General features: G+C 33.1%; 1 protein-coding gene across 1 annotated transcript in view; it reads left to right on the forward strand.

Moving 5' to 3' along the window:
- The window catches only part of CNTNAP2 (contactin associated protein 2), a 2,632,466-nt gene that overhangs the window by 2,067,698 nt on the left and 546,627 nt on the right, over window positions 1-18,141 (forward strand). The window contains exon 14 of the mRNA XM_031941247.1: window positions 10,311-10,467. Within this exon, the coding sequence (XP_031797107.1) occupies window positions 10,311-10,467 (157 nt within the window). The remainder of the gene's footprint in view (window positions 1-10,310; window positions 10,468-18,141) is intronic.

Raw genomic sequence — 18,141 nt, forward strand, 5'->3', positions numbered from 1 at the left:
CTTATTGAAAAGGAAAGAAAGACCTCAGTCTAGATCATTTAGTTATAATATGGCTTATACCACTTTTGACCTTTGGCACTTTAAATGCCATTTTTCAGTTATCCTTTCTCTATTCAGTTTCTCAAATAGATTCTCAATTATTCTTAATTTCTTTGTGTTAGTCATGTTAGTGTCCTAGTCAGGAAGATGCCAATACCCAGCTATGTCAAATTGTCAAAGGACTTATCCTAATTTTTAAAGATATCCATTGCCTATTCCTCACTCTACTAGGTGACCCTGCTGTTTTAGTCAAGAAAATCTTTATGCTCTTCTCCATGTAATGTTTTCAAATTCTCAACTATTTTCCTTTTTATTCCTGCCATGTTCCTAAATCTGAAATGTTTTTTCTTTCCTTTGATATCTTTCTCACCTCCTCTCCTTACCTAACAATAAGAATAATTGACATTTTCTTAGCACTTTCTAGTTTGAAAAATGGCATAATCCATACCAACTGAGTCTCTCAAGACTGTATTTTAACATAGTGCAGCATATTAGAAAAGAGCTCTGAATTTGGAATCAGGGTTTGAGACACTGCTTTTTATTACTACTTAGAACCTATATGTGGCTCCTTGGACAAATGACTTCACTTTTTAATCTGTTTTTAATATAAAGATTTTAAATTATTTCTTCATTTCATGAAGTGAAGAGGTTGGACTCAATAAGGTCTAACAGCACTCCTAGTTCTCAGTCTTATTATAAAATCATTCTCTAGTAGACCTACATATTCTGCTCATTCCTTAGCACAAAAACTTTGATAATTTTGATGGGTTGTTTTGTTACTGTCCATTTATGGTGTACACCCACCCACCCACCACTCTCCCACCCCCCCCCACCCCCCACACACACATGCAGACTGCTACCTTAAGTTGGAATGAGCAGCAGAAGGCCAGGGATTTGCTTTTCTTGGGTTTGGTGTTTGGAGTTGATTTTTTTTTTAATTTAACACCATCCCCTTTACATGAGTAACTAAATTAATAATAATTAATTACCATGTCTTAATTATAACAGTTAATATAATTTTCCAATTCCATAGGTGTTTAATGAATGGTTATTGACTTACTGCTTCAAGAAATTCTAATTTTAAAAAGACATTGGGGTTTCCTCTACTCAATGTAGTCACTGGGGCCAAATAGTTTTTCTTCATTATCTCAGGAACTGGGGGAAAGATCTATGAATTTACCTAAAATGGTGCAAAAATAAACATTCAGATTAATCATTAACAAACTTTTGAATGAGGAGGTTAGGTAGAGGTCGCCCAGTGGTATCAGATCTGGAGTCAATAATATTTGAGTTAAAATCTGGCCTCAAATACTTACCAGCAGTATGATCTTGGGCAAGTCACAACCCTTTTTGCCTCAATTTCCTCATCTATAGAATGAAATAGAGAATAAAATTGCAAATTACTCTAGTTTCTTTGCCAAAAAAAACTTCAAAAGAGATCACAAAAAGTCAGATAAAACTAAAAAAACAAATGTAAAATTTTTGAAAAGTGTGTTTTTGTGAACTTAATTGGAAACCTCATTAGAGATCAGAATACACTATTCATTGGTTTATAATAACTTGGAATACTACAAATGATTAGGTTATGATAATATGGCTATATCTAACACATTAACCCAGACTACTTAATCACCATGTTGGCATTGACATATGGTAGTAAAAGTCCTGTCCTGGAGACAAGAGACTAAAGTTGTATGTCTCTTTCTACCATTTAAAATTTAAGTGAGCTTGGGAAGATGGGAGAGGGAGGAGAAAAGGGAAAGTCACCTAACCTCTCGGCACCTTAAGGATGAGTATAATGTTAGTTTATTAGAAGACAGAGAACAGGACCAAATTATTATTTCAATTTCTCTCATTTGAATCCTTGAGATCAGTGATTCTATGATAGATTTTATAGATAAAACAAAATCATTACTTGATATGAAAAAGGATTTTAAATATATTTTTATAGTTCTAAATGTATACTTTATCAATAACTTGGCAGTAGGCATTCTAGATTTTCAAATTTCTAGCAACAGATTTTTTTGTAGAATTTAAGCTGCATGAAGAGAAACTTTCATTTTTATTTTTATGGCTCCTCCATGGATAATAATAAATAATATAACAAAAAAAAATGGAAGCTAATGTTTATATGGTACCTTAAGGTTTACAAAGCATTTTCCAAAATTTACTTATTTGAGTGATACATTAAGTGACTAGCACATTACCTCTAACATAGTAAGCACTCAATAAATGCTTGTGGAATCAAATCAAGTTTTTGAATTTCTCTTTATGGCTGAAAAACTGTATCATGGTGCAGTGTCAGAGTCCCTGCCAGGCATAAATCAGAGCCAAATTAGCTGCTCATGATAACCACAATTCCTCAAGTCTATTCTTGGAACCCTATGATTTCCTGGAGCAAATGTTGAAAAACATGAGTCCAGATCACATTTTACATAGAGAAGAACTGCCCCATCTTCATCATTGTTATATAGGAATGTCAGTCTTTGATATAAGGTGCAACAGCATGAGAGTGAAGTGGGGAGGGAGGGATATTTTTAGTATAACTTTTTGCAAATGCAAAGATTTTTAGTGATAAGAATGTCTGTATTGGTTTTATCCTGTCAAGTTGCATGTGTTTTAATGAAGCAGTAACAGATAGAAAAGCCTAGAGTGCTGAATTTGAATGTTCTTGAACCACTATTCTATGACTGTGAACTGACCTTTTCATCTTTATAAGAAATAAAAACTCTTGTAGTACCTATTTCACATAGTAGCTAGGAGCATCAAATCAGATAAAATACATGCATTAAAGTCCTAAAGGGCAGTTATTATTCTTTGCAAATAAGGCTCAGAACCTGTAGTGAAAAAATAACAATACCATTTGCAAATGGAGGAGCAGAGGAAGGAGAGGTTAGAATTTTCAAATTTGATTGCAAAAATATTTTGTGTTGGTTCTCTCCAAAGGTATATGTTTATTTTAGTCCCCGCTCCACCTTATCTTTTCTTTTTTCTGCCTGATTAAAAAGGCAAGCCATAGTAAATATGTCACCATAATAAAGACTTTCTTTTCATTTTAAGTAACTACAGATATTATACCATCATTAGGTTTAATTCAATCCATATTTGGGACTTTTCATTACAATGTACCTTTTCTTCGATAATTTAGTTCTTCCCAACTTTGAACATGTTCCCCATTACCTAATCTCCTTGTTACAATGATTTATGCCTACTTAATTTAGTTAACAGCACTCTTCATCCTTGGAGGTTAGGAAGTGAATCTTGAACTCTAGGAAACAGATAATTAAATTATTTCTTTTTCTGCCACTCCATTTCTTTTCTTTCAAAACCTCATCCTCTTTATCACCTTAAACAAGGGGTAGATGGTTTACTTTCCCCAAAAGTCAATTAACAGGTAAATAATGGACTGTGAAGTTAAAAGGTACCACTTCAATTAGCATATAAATGAAGGTAGGCAGATTGCTAGTTTTAAACAAAACAGCAGAAATTATTTCCCCTCCTGCTAAATTTCACATAAAAGTGGAATTTAATAATTGATGTTCAGTTATAGAATTTTGGTTGCATTGTTGAATGCTGGTCACTAGGGCTAGGTAATGCTGGTAGCCTGGAGAATGTGCTGCATATTAACATTCTTCTTTCAGATGAGGATATGTAAGAAGGTAAGAAGAAATTCTTCTACCTCTGTCATCCACCTCCCAAGTGCTGGACTTCTAAGAGCAAAGTTAAGGATTCTAAGAAATGGAGGTGAAGAGGAGAAAGAGATATTCCAGACATGAAGGACAGATTCTAAAGACCCTTATTGATTAAATGAGACTCCAATTTCGAGAAGTAGGAAAGAAGACAGTTTGATTGGGCAATGGAATGGGTAAAGGAAAGTAACATGAAATAAACCTGAAAGGTAGGCTGCAGCCATATTTTGACAGGCAAATATATTGTTTTATCCCAAAGGCAATTGAGAGTTGTTGAAGGTTCTTGAGAAGAAAGAAATAAACCTGATCAAATTTGTGCTTTAGGGAAATTATTTCAGCAACTGTTGAAGGATTTATTAGAGATAGAAACAGAGAACTGAGTAGTCAGCTGTATAATTTGGAGACTCTTACAATAGTATAGGTAAGAGTTGATGATTGACATATGAGAGGAGGTAAAACTCCAGCATACCATGAGTCTCAAATAGAGAAGAGAATGATAATAGTACCCTTGAGACAAATAGGGGAATCATTTCCTTAAAGAGGGGCCTCTTAGAAGTGACAGAAAATTTTCACATATTATTTCATTTGATTCTTGAAACAGTGCTTTCAAGAAAAAAATAGGAACTTTCTAATTGCCATTTTATATAAGAGTAAAGTGCAAAGTATTTAAATGACCTATGTAGAGATGCCACAGTTAAAATGGGAACCATATCTTGGATCTTTTGACTCTAATTCCGTGGCCCTTTTCATGAAACCACACTGTTTATTTAAGTCTATCAAAAACTTATCTTAAATTCATTTTTTAATGGAAAAGAAAGCTCTAGGTCCCTAAGCAAACCTCTGTAAAATGAAAGATCTCTTTTGCTGCGCCACCAGATCTTTAGGAGCTACTTGGGTCATCATTATACCTATGATACCTCTGGGTTAGTTCTTCCTGTTTTTATGGGGAAGGTGATAATATCATTGAATATGTCATCCTCTTTGGAACTCACAAGAGTTCTCTAGACCTAATGGGAAAGTTTTAATAGTATTTGTAGAATGGAATGAAATAAACTGATTATCTTACTTTCTCTTTGTATTTTTAAGAAATGCAATCCCTTTAGAAAATTACCATTACAAAGAAGTGTTTACTGTCAATATTTTAGGATCCAGAATGTTGATCTGATTGCAAATGAATGGAGTGGGATGCACTACACATTCTTTTTCAGCTTTCTAATCCTTCACTATAGTAACAGACCATGATTGTTTACTGTTTATAATGTTAAAAGAAGGCTGTGATCTTTTAGATCCTACAGATGTAATGTTATCAACAGATCTTCAAAGCAGAAATTACTCTTCATTTCTTTCCCTCCCCCATCTCAAAAATACCTATTTGCATACCTGTAAAAATCCTTCTACTCTACCATCTGGATCACCATATCTAGCCAAACAAAATTGGAAGTCCCAGACATTTTTGGGGGGAAGACAGGGGATCTGGTGTGGTGGTGGTATTTTTTTTTTTTTAATAATTATAACTTTTTATTGACAGAACCCATGCCTGGGTAATTTTTTACATTATTCCTTGCACTCACTTCTGTTCTGACTTTTCCACTCCCTCCCTCCATCCCCTCCCCCAGATGGCAAGCAGTCTTATACATGTTAAATATGTCACAGTATATCCTAGGTACAATATATGTGTGTAGAACTGAACAGTTCTCTTGTTGCACAGGAAGAAGTGGATTCAGAAGGTAAAAATAACCCAGGAAGAAAAACAAAAATGCAGTTTACATTCATTTCCCAGTGTTCTTTCTTTGGGTGTAGCTGCTTCTGTCCATCATTGATCAATTAAAACTGAATTAGATCTTCTCTTTGTCAAAGAAATCCACTTCCAACAGAATACATCTTGGTGGTGGTATTGTTGAGGACTTTTGCTTGCTTCCTCCTGTCTTTTGCTTGTTTCTCCTAACTTCATTTTGACCTTTTAAACTCACATCTTAGAAATTTGCCTCAGAATTTTGTTTTATATTCGTTCTAAAGCCTAGCCATCCTGTAATGAAGTTGTTCCCACATCATCTCAGAGGAAATACAAAGTAATATCAAGAGTGAGCAACAGGGAGTTGGATATAGAATATAAAATTTGGAATTAGTAAGTTTGTTTTGGTTTTTGGGTTGTTTTTCAGGCTTGTCTGACTCTTTGGGAACTCATTTAGGGTTTTCTTGGCAAACATATTGTAATGGTTTGCCATTTCCTTTTTCAGTTCATTTTATCAATGAATGACTTGCCCAGGATCACACAGTTAGTAAGTATCTAAGGCCAAATTTGAATGAAGAAAAGTCTTCGTGATTCCAAGTCAGTGTTCTATCCATTGTGACAGTGTTTTATAAAACATTATTCTTAGAACTCTGAGAAGGAGGAGCTATTATTACCCTCACTTTAAAGATTATGAAATTAAAGCAGAGTTTAAATGATACAGCTGGAGTCACACAGCAGGTAAGAGTTTGAGGTCAAATTTTGAGTTCCTCCTGACTCTAGGTCTAACATTCTTTCCACTATCTCACCTACCATCTCAAAATATACTAAATCAATAGCATATATGTTTTTAATTCTGGAGAAAGCAATATCTCCAGAGAAGTGGCAGACAACTACTTTTATAAGTCAGGAACCCCCAGGATAGTGGAAAGGGCACTGGATTTGAAGAGGATCTTCTCATTCTGCTTTCTGTTTATTGCCTGAATGACTTGCTAATTCACTTTCCCTTTGGACCTCAGTTTCCTCACCTTTAAAAGACAAGATTTGTACTAGATCAGGAATTCTTTTTTTAAATAGTATTTTATTTTTCAACATTCACATTTGTAAAATCTTGTGTTCCAAATTTTCCGTCCTCCCCTCCACCTCCCCCAAATAGTAAGCAATCCTACATAGGTTAAACATGTACAATTCTTCTAAACATATTCCCATATTTATCATGCTAAACAAGAAAATATCAGATCAAAAGGGGAAAACAAAACCATGGGAAAGAGAAAAAACAAGCCAACAAACAACAGCAAAAAAGATAAAACTATGCATTGATCTACATTCAGTTTCCATAATCCTCTCTTTGGATGTGGCATGATACTTTTTATCACAAGTCTATTGGAATTTCTTTGAATCACCTTATTGTTGAAAAGAGCCAACTCCATCACAGAATCATCATCATAATCTTGTTACTGTGTACAATGTTCTCTTGGTTCTGCTCACTTCACTCAGCATCAGTTCACATAAGTCTTTCCAAGCTTTTCTGAAATCAATATGTTCATCATTTCCTTATAGAACAATACTATTCCATTCCATTCATTCATATGCCATAACTTATTCAGCCATTCTCCATGATGAACTGATGAACATCCACTCAGTTTCCAGTTCCTTGCCACTACAAAAAGAATTGTTATAAGCATTTTTTGCACATGTGAATGCGTTTCCCTTTTTTATGTAGATCAGGGATTCTTAGTCTCTTATATGTCATTAGCAATTTGGTAGAGCATTAGATTCCTTCACAGAATGATTTTTAAATGCAAAAAAGCCCCATAGGATTACAAAGGAAGCCAATTATATTGAAATATACTTACCAAAATATATATTAGGAATCATGTTCCAAGATTCTTAGGTTAAGAATCTATAAAGAATGTCTAAGGTCCCTTGAATTTCTAAATCCAATATCACTAATGCTTTGAATTTATAATTTTTAGCAAAAGTCTCATTGCAACAAAATTCTGTTATGACAAAACAGTTCAAATGACCACAAATTTCATTAAAATATATTTTGGTCAGAATTCTTAAAGACTTCATTCATTAAACTTTCTGATTCAAAGCCTATTGTTTCTTTAAATATGATTCCTGTGGTTCCTAAATGGTCTTTTTACTGTTTTTGTTTTGTTTTGTTTTTTAAGAAAGCAATGGTGCTTTCTTAAGCCAAAATTCAACCAAATAGCCTACATAGTATAGTGAAAAAATAATAAACTAGAGGTTAAAAAAAATCTAGGTCTGTGTTGTCCTGTTAACTATCTGTGAGAGCAGGGAAAAAATCATCTTCCTCCCTTAGTAGTTATTTTAGGTATAAAATGAGGTAATTTGCCCTGGATGCCCTTGAAGCTTTCTTTCAACTTAAACATTCTATGGTTTATGACTACTGGCTCACAGATTTATACAACCTATTCTATCCTTAGTAGATGGCTGGTAGACCCCCCCCCCCCAAAAAAAAAAACAACTCCATTGTCCTACATTGCTTGTTCAATGAGGATAGGTAGGCAAGAAGCTCTTGGGGGGGGAGGGGTCTATTCTCTCTTATAAAAACAATTCCATTCCTGTACCAGAATAGGATATATTTCCTACTGATGATAGAATTTTCTAGAGTTATCACAGGTATTTTCTTTTATTGGGATGAGAAATTATTAATATTTCTGGTATCATACAGTCTATGATAAGAGGCAGTATAACACAATGTAAAAACAAAACAAGAAAACAAGAGGGAAATGGGGGCTTGGTTCCTGAGTTCAAATTGTTTTCATCTTTCCCAACTGTGCAGTAATAATTAAGTCCTCAAGCCTTTCTAAAATATTATTCCCAAATCTATAGAATGGACATGATACTCTGACTATGGTACTTTCCTCCCCACAGGTTTGTGATCATACAAGATGTTTGTATAGTGCTTTGCAAATATCAAATAAGTCTTCTTTAAATGGCATATATTGTTATATTGGGTATTTAATCAATGTTTTTTTTAAATTAAGTCCAAGCAAAGGTTTTTCCCCCCTCCCTTTCCCCTCCAAGTAGGACTGGGTGGATAATCTTGTAATCTCAGTGCCATTCTGACATGTATTTGATATTTTTGGTACTCCCTCATTGCCTGTGTTGCAAACATGGAGGTATATGGCAGGTTTCTTAAGAGATCAGATTCAAGTCTTCAAAGGTACAAAATATCTCATTTTAATTCATAGAATCTATCCTCTTATTGAATGGAAAAACCCTTAGGGGACCTCTTTTTCTGTGACTAAGAACCCAAGTGTATCAGTCTCATCTTGGATTCATTCTTTTTCATAGGCTAGCATTCATCCTGAATGGCAAATTCTCTCCCACTTCCTTCCTCTTCGCCCCCACTCCCATCCTAGATATACTCAGTTCACATCTGAATCTTAGAACATTCCTGAGGTCCTAAAGTTTAACGTGTAGGTTAGGGGCAGCTGGTAGCTAAAAAGTGCTTAGTGTAATAAATTTCCTATAGAGTGTGTGTGTGTGTGTGTGTGCATGTGTTTCCCTTAAGGTCTTAAGAAATTTTAAGAGGAAGTGTCTTCTCCATAGACAGATGAACCTAGTAGTAATAGCAGTGTGCAGCTGAATTTTCATTCAACATCTTCTGCCAAATGGCCCCACCATCATGTTCTGATGCAAGAGTTGTTGTTTTCCTAAGGCAATTGGGTTAAGTGACTTGCCCAGAGTCACAGCTAGGAAGTGTTAAGTGTCTGAGATCATATTTGAACTCAGGTCTTCTTGACTTCGGGGTACCTACCTGCCCCTGCAAGTGTTGTTTTCTAACAAAACTTAATGCATTACAAATTAACTGGAAGTGATACTAATTCTAATACAGCTCCTGTAAAAAAGCAACATCTCAGAATGTAAAGCATGCTGGGCTTGTTATCTGCTACCTTGGATTCAGATTTTGATTGTAGCAAATCGTTTCATCTCTGGACTTCTGAACAGTTGAAGGAACTAGTTAGGTGTAGCCTGAAGAAAGAAACTTCATGGTTTTCTTATGTCTACCTTCAAATATATGAGAAGCTATTGTGTAGAAACAGAATTAAATTTATTCTGGTTAGCTCCATAGGAAAGACCTAAAAATACTGGACTGAAGTTGCAAGGAAATTAAAAAAGGGCACATTGAGGCACATTTTTAGAGTTATAGTTGAAAGGAACCTTAGAAACTGTCTGACCTAATCCTCCCTATGTCATGCTACAAATGAAACAAGTGAAACTTATGGTGGTTAATTGAGTTGCCTAAGGTCATATGGGTAGTAAGTATTAGAAGCAGGATTTGAATCATGACCTTCTTCATTCCAAGTCCAGGATTATATCCATTTCTCCAGGTTACTCACTCTTTTTGTTGGTCTGTGATTTTGGGCTACTTCACTCATGACATTGTTAGTTTCTTCTGCATTAAGGAATTTTTTTTTTCATTTTTCTTACATTGATAAAACAGCAAGCCTAAGCTAAGTAAGACACATTTGTACATACATAGTAATGAAGGGACTTTGTGATGATCATAACTATCCAAAAAATGGAATGGACTGACCTCATTGCATTCCCTCTCATTGAAAGTTTTGGGGCAAAGGCTGGATGATTACTTGTTCAATATGTTGTAGTTATTTTGGAGGGCTTCTTTTGCAAATGTGAGTTGGATCTTTTCCAACTTTTACATTATAAGATTGTATAAAAAATGTGAACAGTCAAGATCACACAGCCTAACAACAAACAATAAAACAACAAGAAAATAAGAGTTGTTATTCAGTATCCATTCACAAAAATTCTAAGGCTACTGATTTCCTAACTCTACTTTCCATATCTTCTTGCAGATGGAAGCCCTTACACCTGGTGGGTTGGGAAAGCCAATGAAAAGCATTACTACTGGGGTGGCTCCGGACCTGGAATCCAGAAATGTGCGTGTGGTATTGAACGAAACTGTACTGATTCAAGATATTACTGTAATTGTGATGCTGACCATAAGCAGTGGTAAGTGCCTATTTTGAACTTTCCTCAGTCAAGTTATACTGTTAGCTTTGTATTAAACTCATTAAATGAAATAAGAAATTTAGAAAATGTTAAGAGTTTATATTCTCAAGGCTTGGTGCAAGCTGACTGGCAGATGTCAAGAACATGAAAAAAGAAAAAAGTACAAGCCAGAAAGAGATCAATATAGGAAGGACATGAATTGAGAAATAGACTGTTACATGGATGATATGTTAATATTTCATAAAGCCAGAAAAAAATAAAGAGTCTTAGAATAAAGATTTGTGTGGTAAGTGAAAGAGTTGTTCTTCATACCAAGAGAAGTGGAAAAGGAAACTAGTTGTGTCCATATAAACATAAACATACCAAGTAGTTTCTTCTGTTGAAGGCTGTCACATATTGAAATGTGGGTTTTTTGAGTTTCTCTAGGAAAAAACCTTCCCTGTTGTTACCTTTAGTTATCTTTCATCTCTGCTTTTCTATTCTTTCTTGTTCTCTTTGATAACTCTCTGATATCAAGTCAGTTCAGGAAATGTTTGTCTTGGAAACCTTTCATCTCTTTCCCAGGTGACAGCAGTCTTCTGGTCATTTGTCCAGCTCTGTAGCAAGTGTCTGCCTGTGTCAGCAGGAAGAGAAGGCAAAAACTGGCAGTCACTCAGCATGGGAAGAACAGATCTCAGAAGTTTATATTTAGTTACTTGAGACTTGGAGATACTTCTTTTCCAATAATAGGTATCTTTTATTGAGCATATTAAAGCTATGAGTTGTTTCATTTGAATTCTTTCATTTGATGATGATCATAAGCTAATAATTTTATTATTATTTTAAGCTTTAAAGCTTGAAAAGTACCTTATATGCTTTCCTCCTATTATTTGAGGCATATTAATTATTTTATATAGCTATGCAGATATTTAAATATTATCCCCATTTTACAGATAAGGAAATAGACACTCAGATATGTGATATATCTAAGTTACACATCTTGCCAAGTGATAGAATTGAGACCCAGAGTTTCTTTCTCTCTGTTTAGTGTTTTTCCTATTATATTAGCTACTTCTTTAGGTTTTTCAGAGGCTTGGAGATGGACTTTTTGTTCTATTGCAGTTTCTTGTCATAAAGAACAGTGTTTTAGCCTGGAGTTTCCTAGTAAAACATATCCATTTTGCATAGTTCTCCTCCTCCAAACACTGGAGTTCTCCTACTCCAAACACTTTGTACTTGGTAGTACAAAGGGTAATAGGAAATTAAAGTTTAGAATAGATATATAATTACACTATTTTTATTATATGCAAAAATTATCCATCATTTCTCAAGAACCATCTTGCTCATAGTAAGGGCACTTTGCAACTAAGGAAAATTAAGTAAGATCTCTTTAGAAAATATTTAAGCTGAGAGACTTGGAAACAATTTTTGTTGGATATATGTTATCTAGTACTAAAAAAGATTTGTCTCCCAAGTTTTGATCTGATATATTGACAGGCATGCTTTAAAATAAAAAGTATACAACACAAAGTAACTACTAATAAATGTAAAATAGTATACTGAGAAGCTTATACAGAGAGTATAAGTAATCAAAGATGAGGTGGAAAGAGAGACAGTAAAATGGTTATGTAAACAAAAATTAAATTCCTACAAATAAAAATAGAAGCTATAAAGACAAAAATAGGACTAAAGGCTCTATATCAAGTTTTCATTTTCAAGATACAATGTGAGTTAAGGTCAATTCAAGAATATTATGACTTCTCTGAACTGCCTTGAATTCAGCATTGGGAATTATTTAATTAATAGAGCTATATGGTTTTTTTTAATAAAGAAAAATAGCACTGATTTAGAAACATATTTCAATACCTCATTTTGTTTAAAATCTATTTTATCAGCACTTTTGTCTTAATATCACAGTCCTTTCTAAAAAACAAAACAACAGATCCTTCTCACCTCCTGATTGATAATCTCTCTTGCTTGGGACAAAAAAATACAAACAAAAAACAATTCACTGAAAGTATCCAATGCATTGGATTTATGTGACAATGTGTACAATACTTTTTTTTTCTAATAATCTCCCAGCCTTCTGCTATGACACAATTTCATTATTTGTGGTATGATTTTTATCAAATACTCATGTCTGCTTCTTTTGAGGGATCTTTTTCAATCACTTCCTTTGATTCTGCTTATTGAACTCTTCATCAATTCAAATAAATCTTATCATGTTTCTCTGAATTTTTGACTATATTTGTCATTTCTACTATGCAATAACATTCTACTACATTTTTATGACATACTTTTTTTAAAGTTATGCTTAGTTGGTAGGAATCCACCTTGTTTCTAGTTCTCTATTAACAGTAGAAGTGCTACTATGTGTATTTTGGCATGAATGGAATTTTTGTTTTTATCTCACTTCAATTGGGTATGTGCCCAGTAATGGGATGTTTTAAGGGTTTGAAGGTTTTAGTCACTTTACACAATTCCTAACTGATATCTAGACCAATTGGACCAATTGTCAGCTCTATCAAGTATGCCTGTCATCCTACAACCCTCCAACATCCAATATTCCAAGTTTTTATTATATTGTCAGTTTGACATAAATTGAAACCTCGGGGTGTTTTTAATTGCCTTTTTAAAAATTCACATTTTATATCTGCATATCTAATGAAATTACATTGCTGTTATGCAAATTTAAATAGAAAAAAATTGCAAAAATCTGATACATATTAAATAAGAATTTCTGTAGTCTACTATTAGTTTTTATTTTCAAAAGGCTAATATTCTCACAAAATAGGCATTCTTCAAAATAGCTAACCATAGTTTTTTTCATGATTAAGAAGCTTTATTGGTACCCTTAAAATTTTGTCACTGATTCCCAATCACCTTCTTAGATTTTCACCAAGTAGAAGTCTTGTTTCATAACAAATAGCTTTAGCTAAGCAAAACAAATCCAGACATTAATTATATCCTCTATCTCTTGTACAACACCCTACTTTTAAGAATTGAACAATATACTCCATTCCTCTTGTCCATACCTTAGTCAAAGTTCTCTTAGAGTTGTTGCCCTCATGTTTTTGTGGTCCTCGATTTTTCTCATTCTGCTTAGTTCACTCTGCATCAATTTATACTCTACTTCCTATATTTCTCTTAGTCTATAATTTATTTACTTCTCATGGTGCAATAAAACTCCATTGCAATAATATATTATAATTTATTCAGACAACCCTCAAATAAAAGACACTTATTATTTTCCAGTTCCTTGTGAAAACAAAATTTATGCTACAAATATTCTTGTATGTATGAGTCATTTTCTTCCATCCCTGATCTCCTTGAGGTATGAGTCTATTAGCAACATTATTTGACAACAAGTATTTTTGGTTTAATGACCTTTTAATTATACTTCCAAGTTGACTTCCTAAATAATTAAATCAATTCACAATTCCAGAACCAGTGTAATAGTGCTTTCTTGCAATTCTTCCAATACTTGCTGTTTTCCTCTCTGGTCATTTTTGCCAGTTTGATGGGTTTGAAGTTGAAGCTCAGTTTTATTTTGATTTCTATTTCTCATTAATATAGTAACTTGAAGAATTTTTTTTCAAATGGTTGTTGATAGATTGTATTTCTTCTGTTAAGAACTGCCAATTCATATTTGATCACTTATATGTTGGGGAATTTTATATATTCACATGAAATCTTTATACAACTTGTATATCTATACAATGTAAATTAGCTATGAACTTTTTTTTTCTAAATTATGCTTTTTCTTCACAATCTATATGTTGTCTTTGCAGAAATATTTCCTTTTTATGTGATCAGAATTCTCCATTTGATATTTTATTATATTCTTCATCTCTGGAAGATGGCAAGAAAATTGACCCTTAACAAACTAGTGGAAGATAGACCTTTGCCTCATTTTTTTCACTTTTTTCATTTTACACACACACACACACACACACACACACATTGAATACATTTGGAATTTCCTGTGAATATGTAGTCTAAAATTAATTTATATCTGAGTATTCCTGAGCATATGAAATACTATATTATATTCAATTTAATTTCTTACTTTTTGTTTATCCTGTTTACCTAATCTTTTCCAATGATCAACTCTTCAAAGTTTTAAGTAGCACTGAATCATTTCATTAATTATTTCTTTATAGGATACATTCTTACTTTTTATGCTCATTATTTCCTCAGATATTCTAGACTTTTTTTTCTTCCATAGAAATTTCATTGTTATTTTATATAGTTCTATAAAATAACTCCTTTGTGGTTTATTTTAGTACTAAATATGTGAAATAATTTTTGTTATATTGCCATTTTTGTTACATTGGCACAGCCTAACCATGAGCAATTTATATCTATATCTATATCTATATCTATATCTATATCTATATAGGTATAGAGATGGATAGATAGATATGTAGATCTAAATATATATAATGATGATCTATAGTATATTTATATTATATTTCTTATTTATCTATTTTTGCAAAAAGTATCTTATTTATATGCATTAATTAATAAATATAGTATATTTATATATTATATTTCTTATTTGTCTATTATTGCAAAAAGTGTCTTATTTATATGCATTAATATAATAATTAATATAATGCATTAATTTATATGCATTAATTAGTGTCAATGCTGTAAACATTCTGTATTCACTTTAAATAAATTTTCATTACATAATTTTTTTTTTTTACTGTACTTGTTTAGAAAAATCTTAACTTCAGTTCTCTTAGTATTGTGAATTGGAACATATTTTCAAATGGTCACTGATTATTTATAATTTTTATTGGAAAACCTCTGGATTTCTTTCTTTTCACCTCATAACTGTTGGGTAAGGGCATTTGGAATTACATAATTGTGTCAGTTTCATAGATAGATAGATAGATCATGCAAATGGTGTTTTTATTGAAAATATTTCCAACTCTACAGATTGTCGGTATATGTTAATTTTTACAGTTGCACAAAAACATTTTAATTTTGTGTCATTGAACTTGTCTGTTTTGTTTTTTGTGGTTACTTCTATCCCTTGTTTAATTTTATCCTCATATAACTGAAACTTAAAAACATAAAGTGTTTTGCCTGTAGTCACAATTATTTACAGATCTAGGACTAACTTGTGTCTCTAGTTACCTTAACTTGTGTCTCTAGGTACTTTGTCGAGGATTCTTTACACTGCCTCACAATAATTAAACATTTAATCTGTGAGATTTGTGAATTTTACATAAGAAAAGAAAATGAGTCATTTTCAATTTAAATAGGTAATAATATAGTGCAGACCCTATACTTCTTAGGAGACTTACAGCACTTTAAATTAAGCATAAATGTTAAACATTAAAACTCTTATTTTCAAAGCTAAAATCCATGAATGTGGAGCCAGGATAAATGAGATTGTAGCTAAAAGCATGACTAGTTTTAACAATATAGCTTCAGTGGCAGGCAAGTACTGTAGCCTTCTCAATAATTGCCTGATTATCTTATGCCACAAAAAGTTTTGCACAATTATTTTCTGTGATGGCATGTGATTTAACATTTATGATTTACTATTCATAGCAACAGTAAATATTCCCACCTACTGTGCCAGAGCTCTAATTAACCAAGCACTGGTTTCAGATAAGTGCCCACTGCTGGGTTATTCTTTGTCTCTTGCAGACTGACTCAGTGAGCTAAATAATCACTTCTGAAATGAGCAATTTCAAGATGAAATTATCAGAGGCTCTGGGAGTAGAATGAGTACTATTTCTTGTTCTAATCAATGGATTTCACAAGCATTTATTATGTGCTTACTATTTTCAAGAATCTATATAACAATAAAATATAAGAAACTTGTACTTGTAGAGTCCAGCTCTGAATCTGTGATTTTATTAGACATGGAAGGAGCCCCGTTTTAGAAAGGAAAAAAACCAGGGCACATGGAGAGGTGAAGTAATTTACCTACAGTCAGAAAGGATAATTTAGCTTCTGTTCTTTTTTCTTCAAATACTTTCTTCTCCTACCCCATGTCAAACTATTAAAGATACATTTCCTAGTTGGAAAAGAATGGAGTAGGAATCCATTAGCACAATCATTTGGACCTTGTCACTCTGTAATATTCCCCTAACACATTTCAGTTCATGTAGATATATAATATTTAGCTGAAAGTACCTAGCTATTCATTGGCCTGAATTTGATCTGGACTTGATTCTCCTAAAATCCATGTGCCTAATTAGTCCTACGGGACACAAATTAGAAAACTTTCTTTGGAATGAAAACTAATTTAGCAAGAAATTATTTCAGTCTTGAAAATGTAATCCCTCGTTCAGAATTACATGAATCTTGTTCAGTTTGAGAGCCACTTACTTTTTTTACCCATTCCTCAGTCAATTTCCTTTTCAAACTTCAATATCTGTTTGTTTCTGTTAATATCCGTTAATATTCTTAATTTGTTTCCATGAGGGTGTGCAAATTACCTTGGACAAAGTACAATAAATTGATCGATGGCCTATAAATCTGATCCTTAAAATGCTTGATTTTTGTGCATCACTAACTACAGCAATATTTCTGACATTCATTGAAATATGCTCTTTAAGAACTATGCCTTTTGTACATTTTCTTTCAATAACCTTCTTTTAAAAAAATCATAGGATTAAAAATACATCAAAAGAAAACAATGAAACACATCTAAAGCTGGAGATACAATCTCAATCCAGCTTCACCTGACCAAGGTTAGATATTGTGAGTCTGTTTAAGCTAGTTAAAGCACAGACACATGACCCTTTTTACTAAATAAAATACTATCAAAATTGATTTTGTACCAAGTAATTTACACACCAGTGTACATAACCCCAAGATAAATAAAGCAATCAATGGAAAGGTACCATTTTACCAAGACAGGAAAGAAAAGGCAAAACATTCATACTTAAGTTCATAAATAATCAAAATACCTCTCCTGCCTTATGGTTTTATTATCTCCTTCATTGATATAACTTCATGTATGCAGTTTTTGTTCAGTGTTTTTTTTTTTTTTCTTTAAACCACTAGTATTTCAGGCTTCCCTTTTATCCCTTTTTTACTACTGCCACTCACTAGCTGGCTCCTCCATATTGGTTGGTATACCTATCCTTGAATCTACATCAGCCTCTTCCAGCTTTGCAGGATAGAGTTCAGTCTGACTTCTTACCCCTCACATTCAGCTGAAATTTCTCTCTAAAATAAAGCCAGTTATTTGTTTGTTTTAGTCCTCGTTCCAGAACTTTCTACATAATGTGATGCTCTTTGTCCACCCTCCTTGTCTGGATACTTTCACCTCTTTGGCTTTCATGACACTGCTCTCTAGTGTTTCTTCTACCTCCCTGAATATTCTACATTTCATTCTGTAGTACCTTAAACACTTCCCCTTATAATAGAGGATCCCAAAATTTTTTACACTTGTTTATAGGATCATGGATTTAGAATTGAAAAAGACCTTAGATTCCATCTAATCTAGCTTTGTAGCCTAGGAAACTGAGCCCTAGCAAAGTTAGATAACTTGCCCAGTGTCATACAGACAATAAGTTTGAAATTCAGGATTCAAAACTAGGTTCTTTGATTCCATATCAAGCTTCTTTTCTACTCTATCATTATTGTGTCCTGCTTTCTAGAGCCTCCAAGATGGAGCAACAAAACATACCACATGAACAACTTGCTATTGTATGTAGTTTG

This window comes from Sarcophilus harrisii, chromosome 5 (assembly GCF_902635505.1).
Source record: "Sarcophilus harrisii chromosome 5, mSarHar1.11, whole genome shotgun sequence".
Taxonomy (NCBI): domain Eukaryota; kingdom Metazoa; phylum Chordata; class Mammalia; order Dasyuromorphia; family Dasyuridae; genus Sarcophilus; species Sarcophilus harrisii.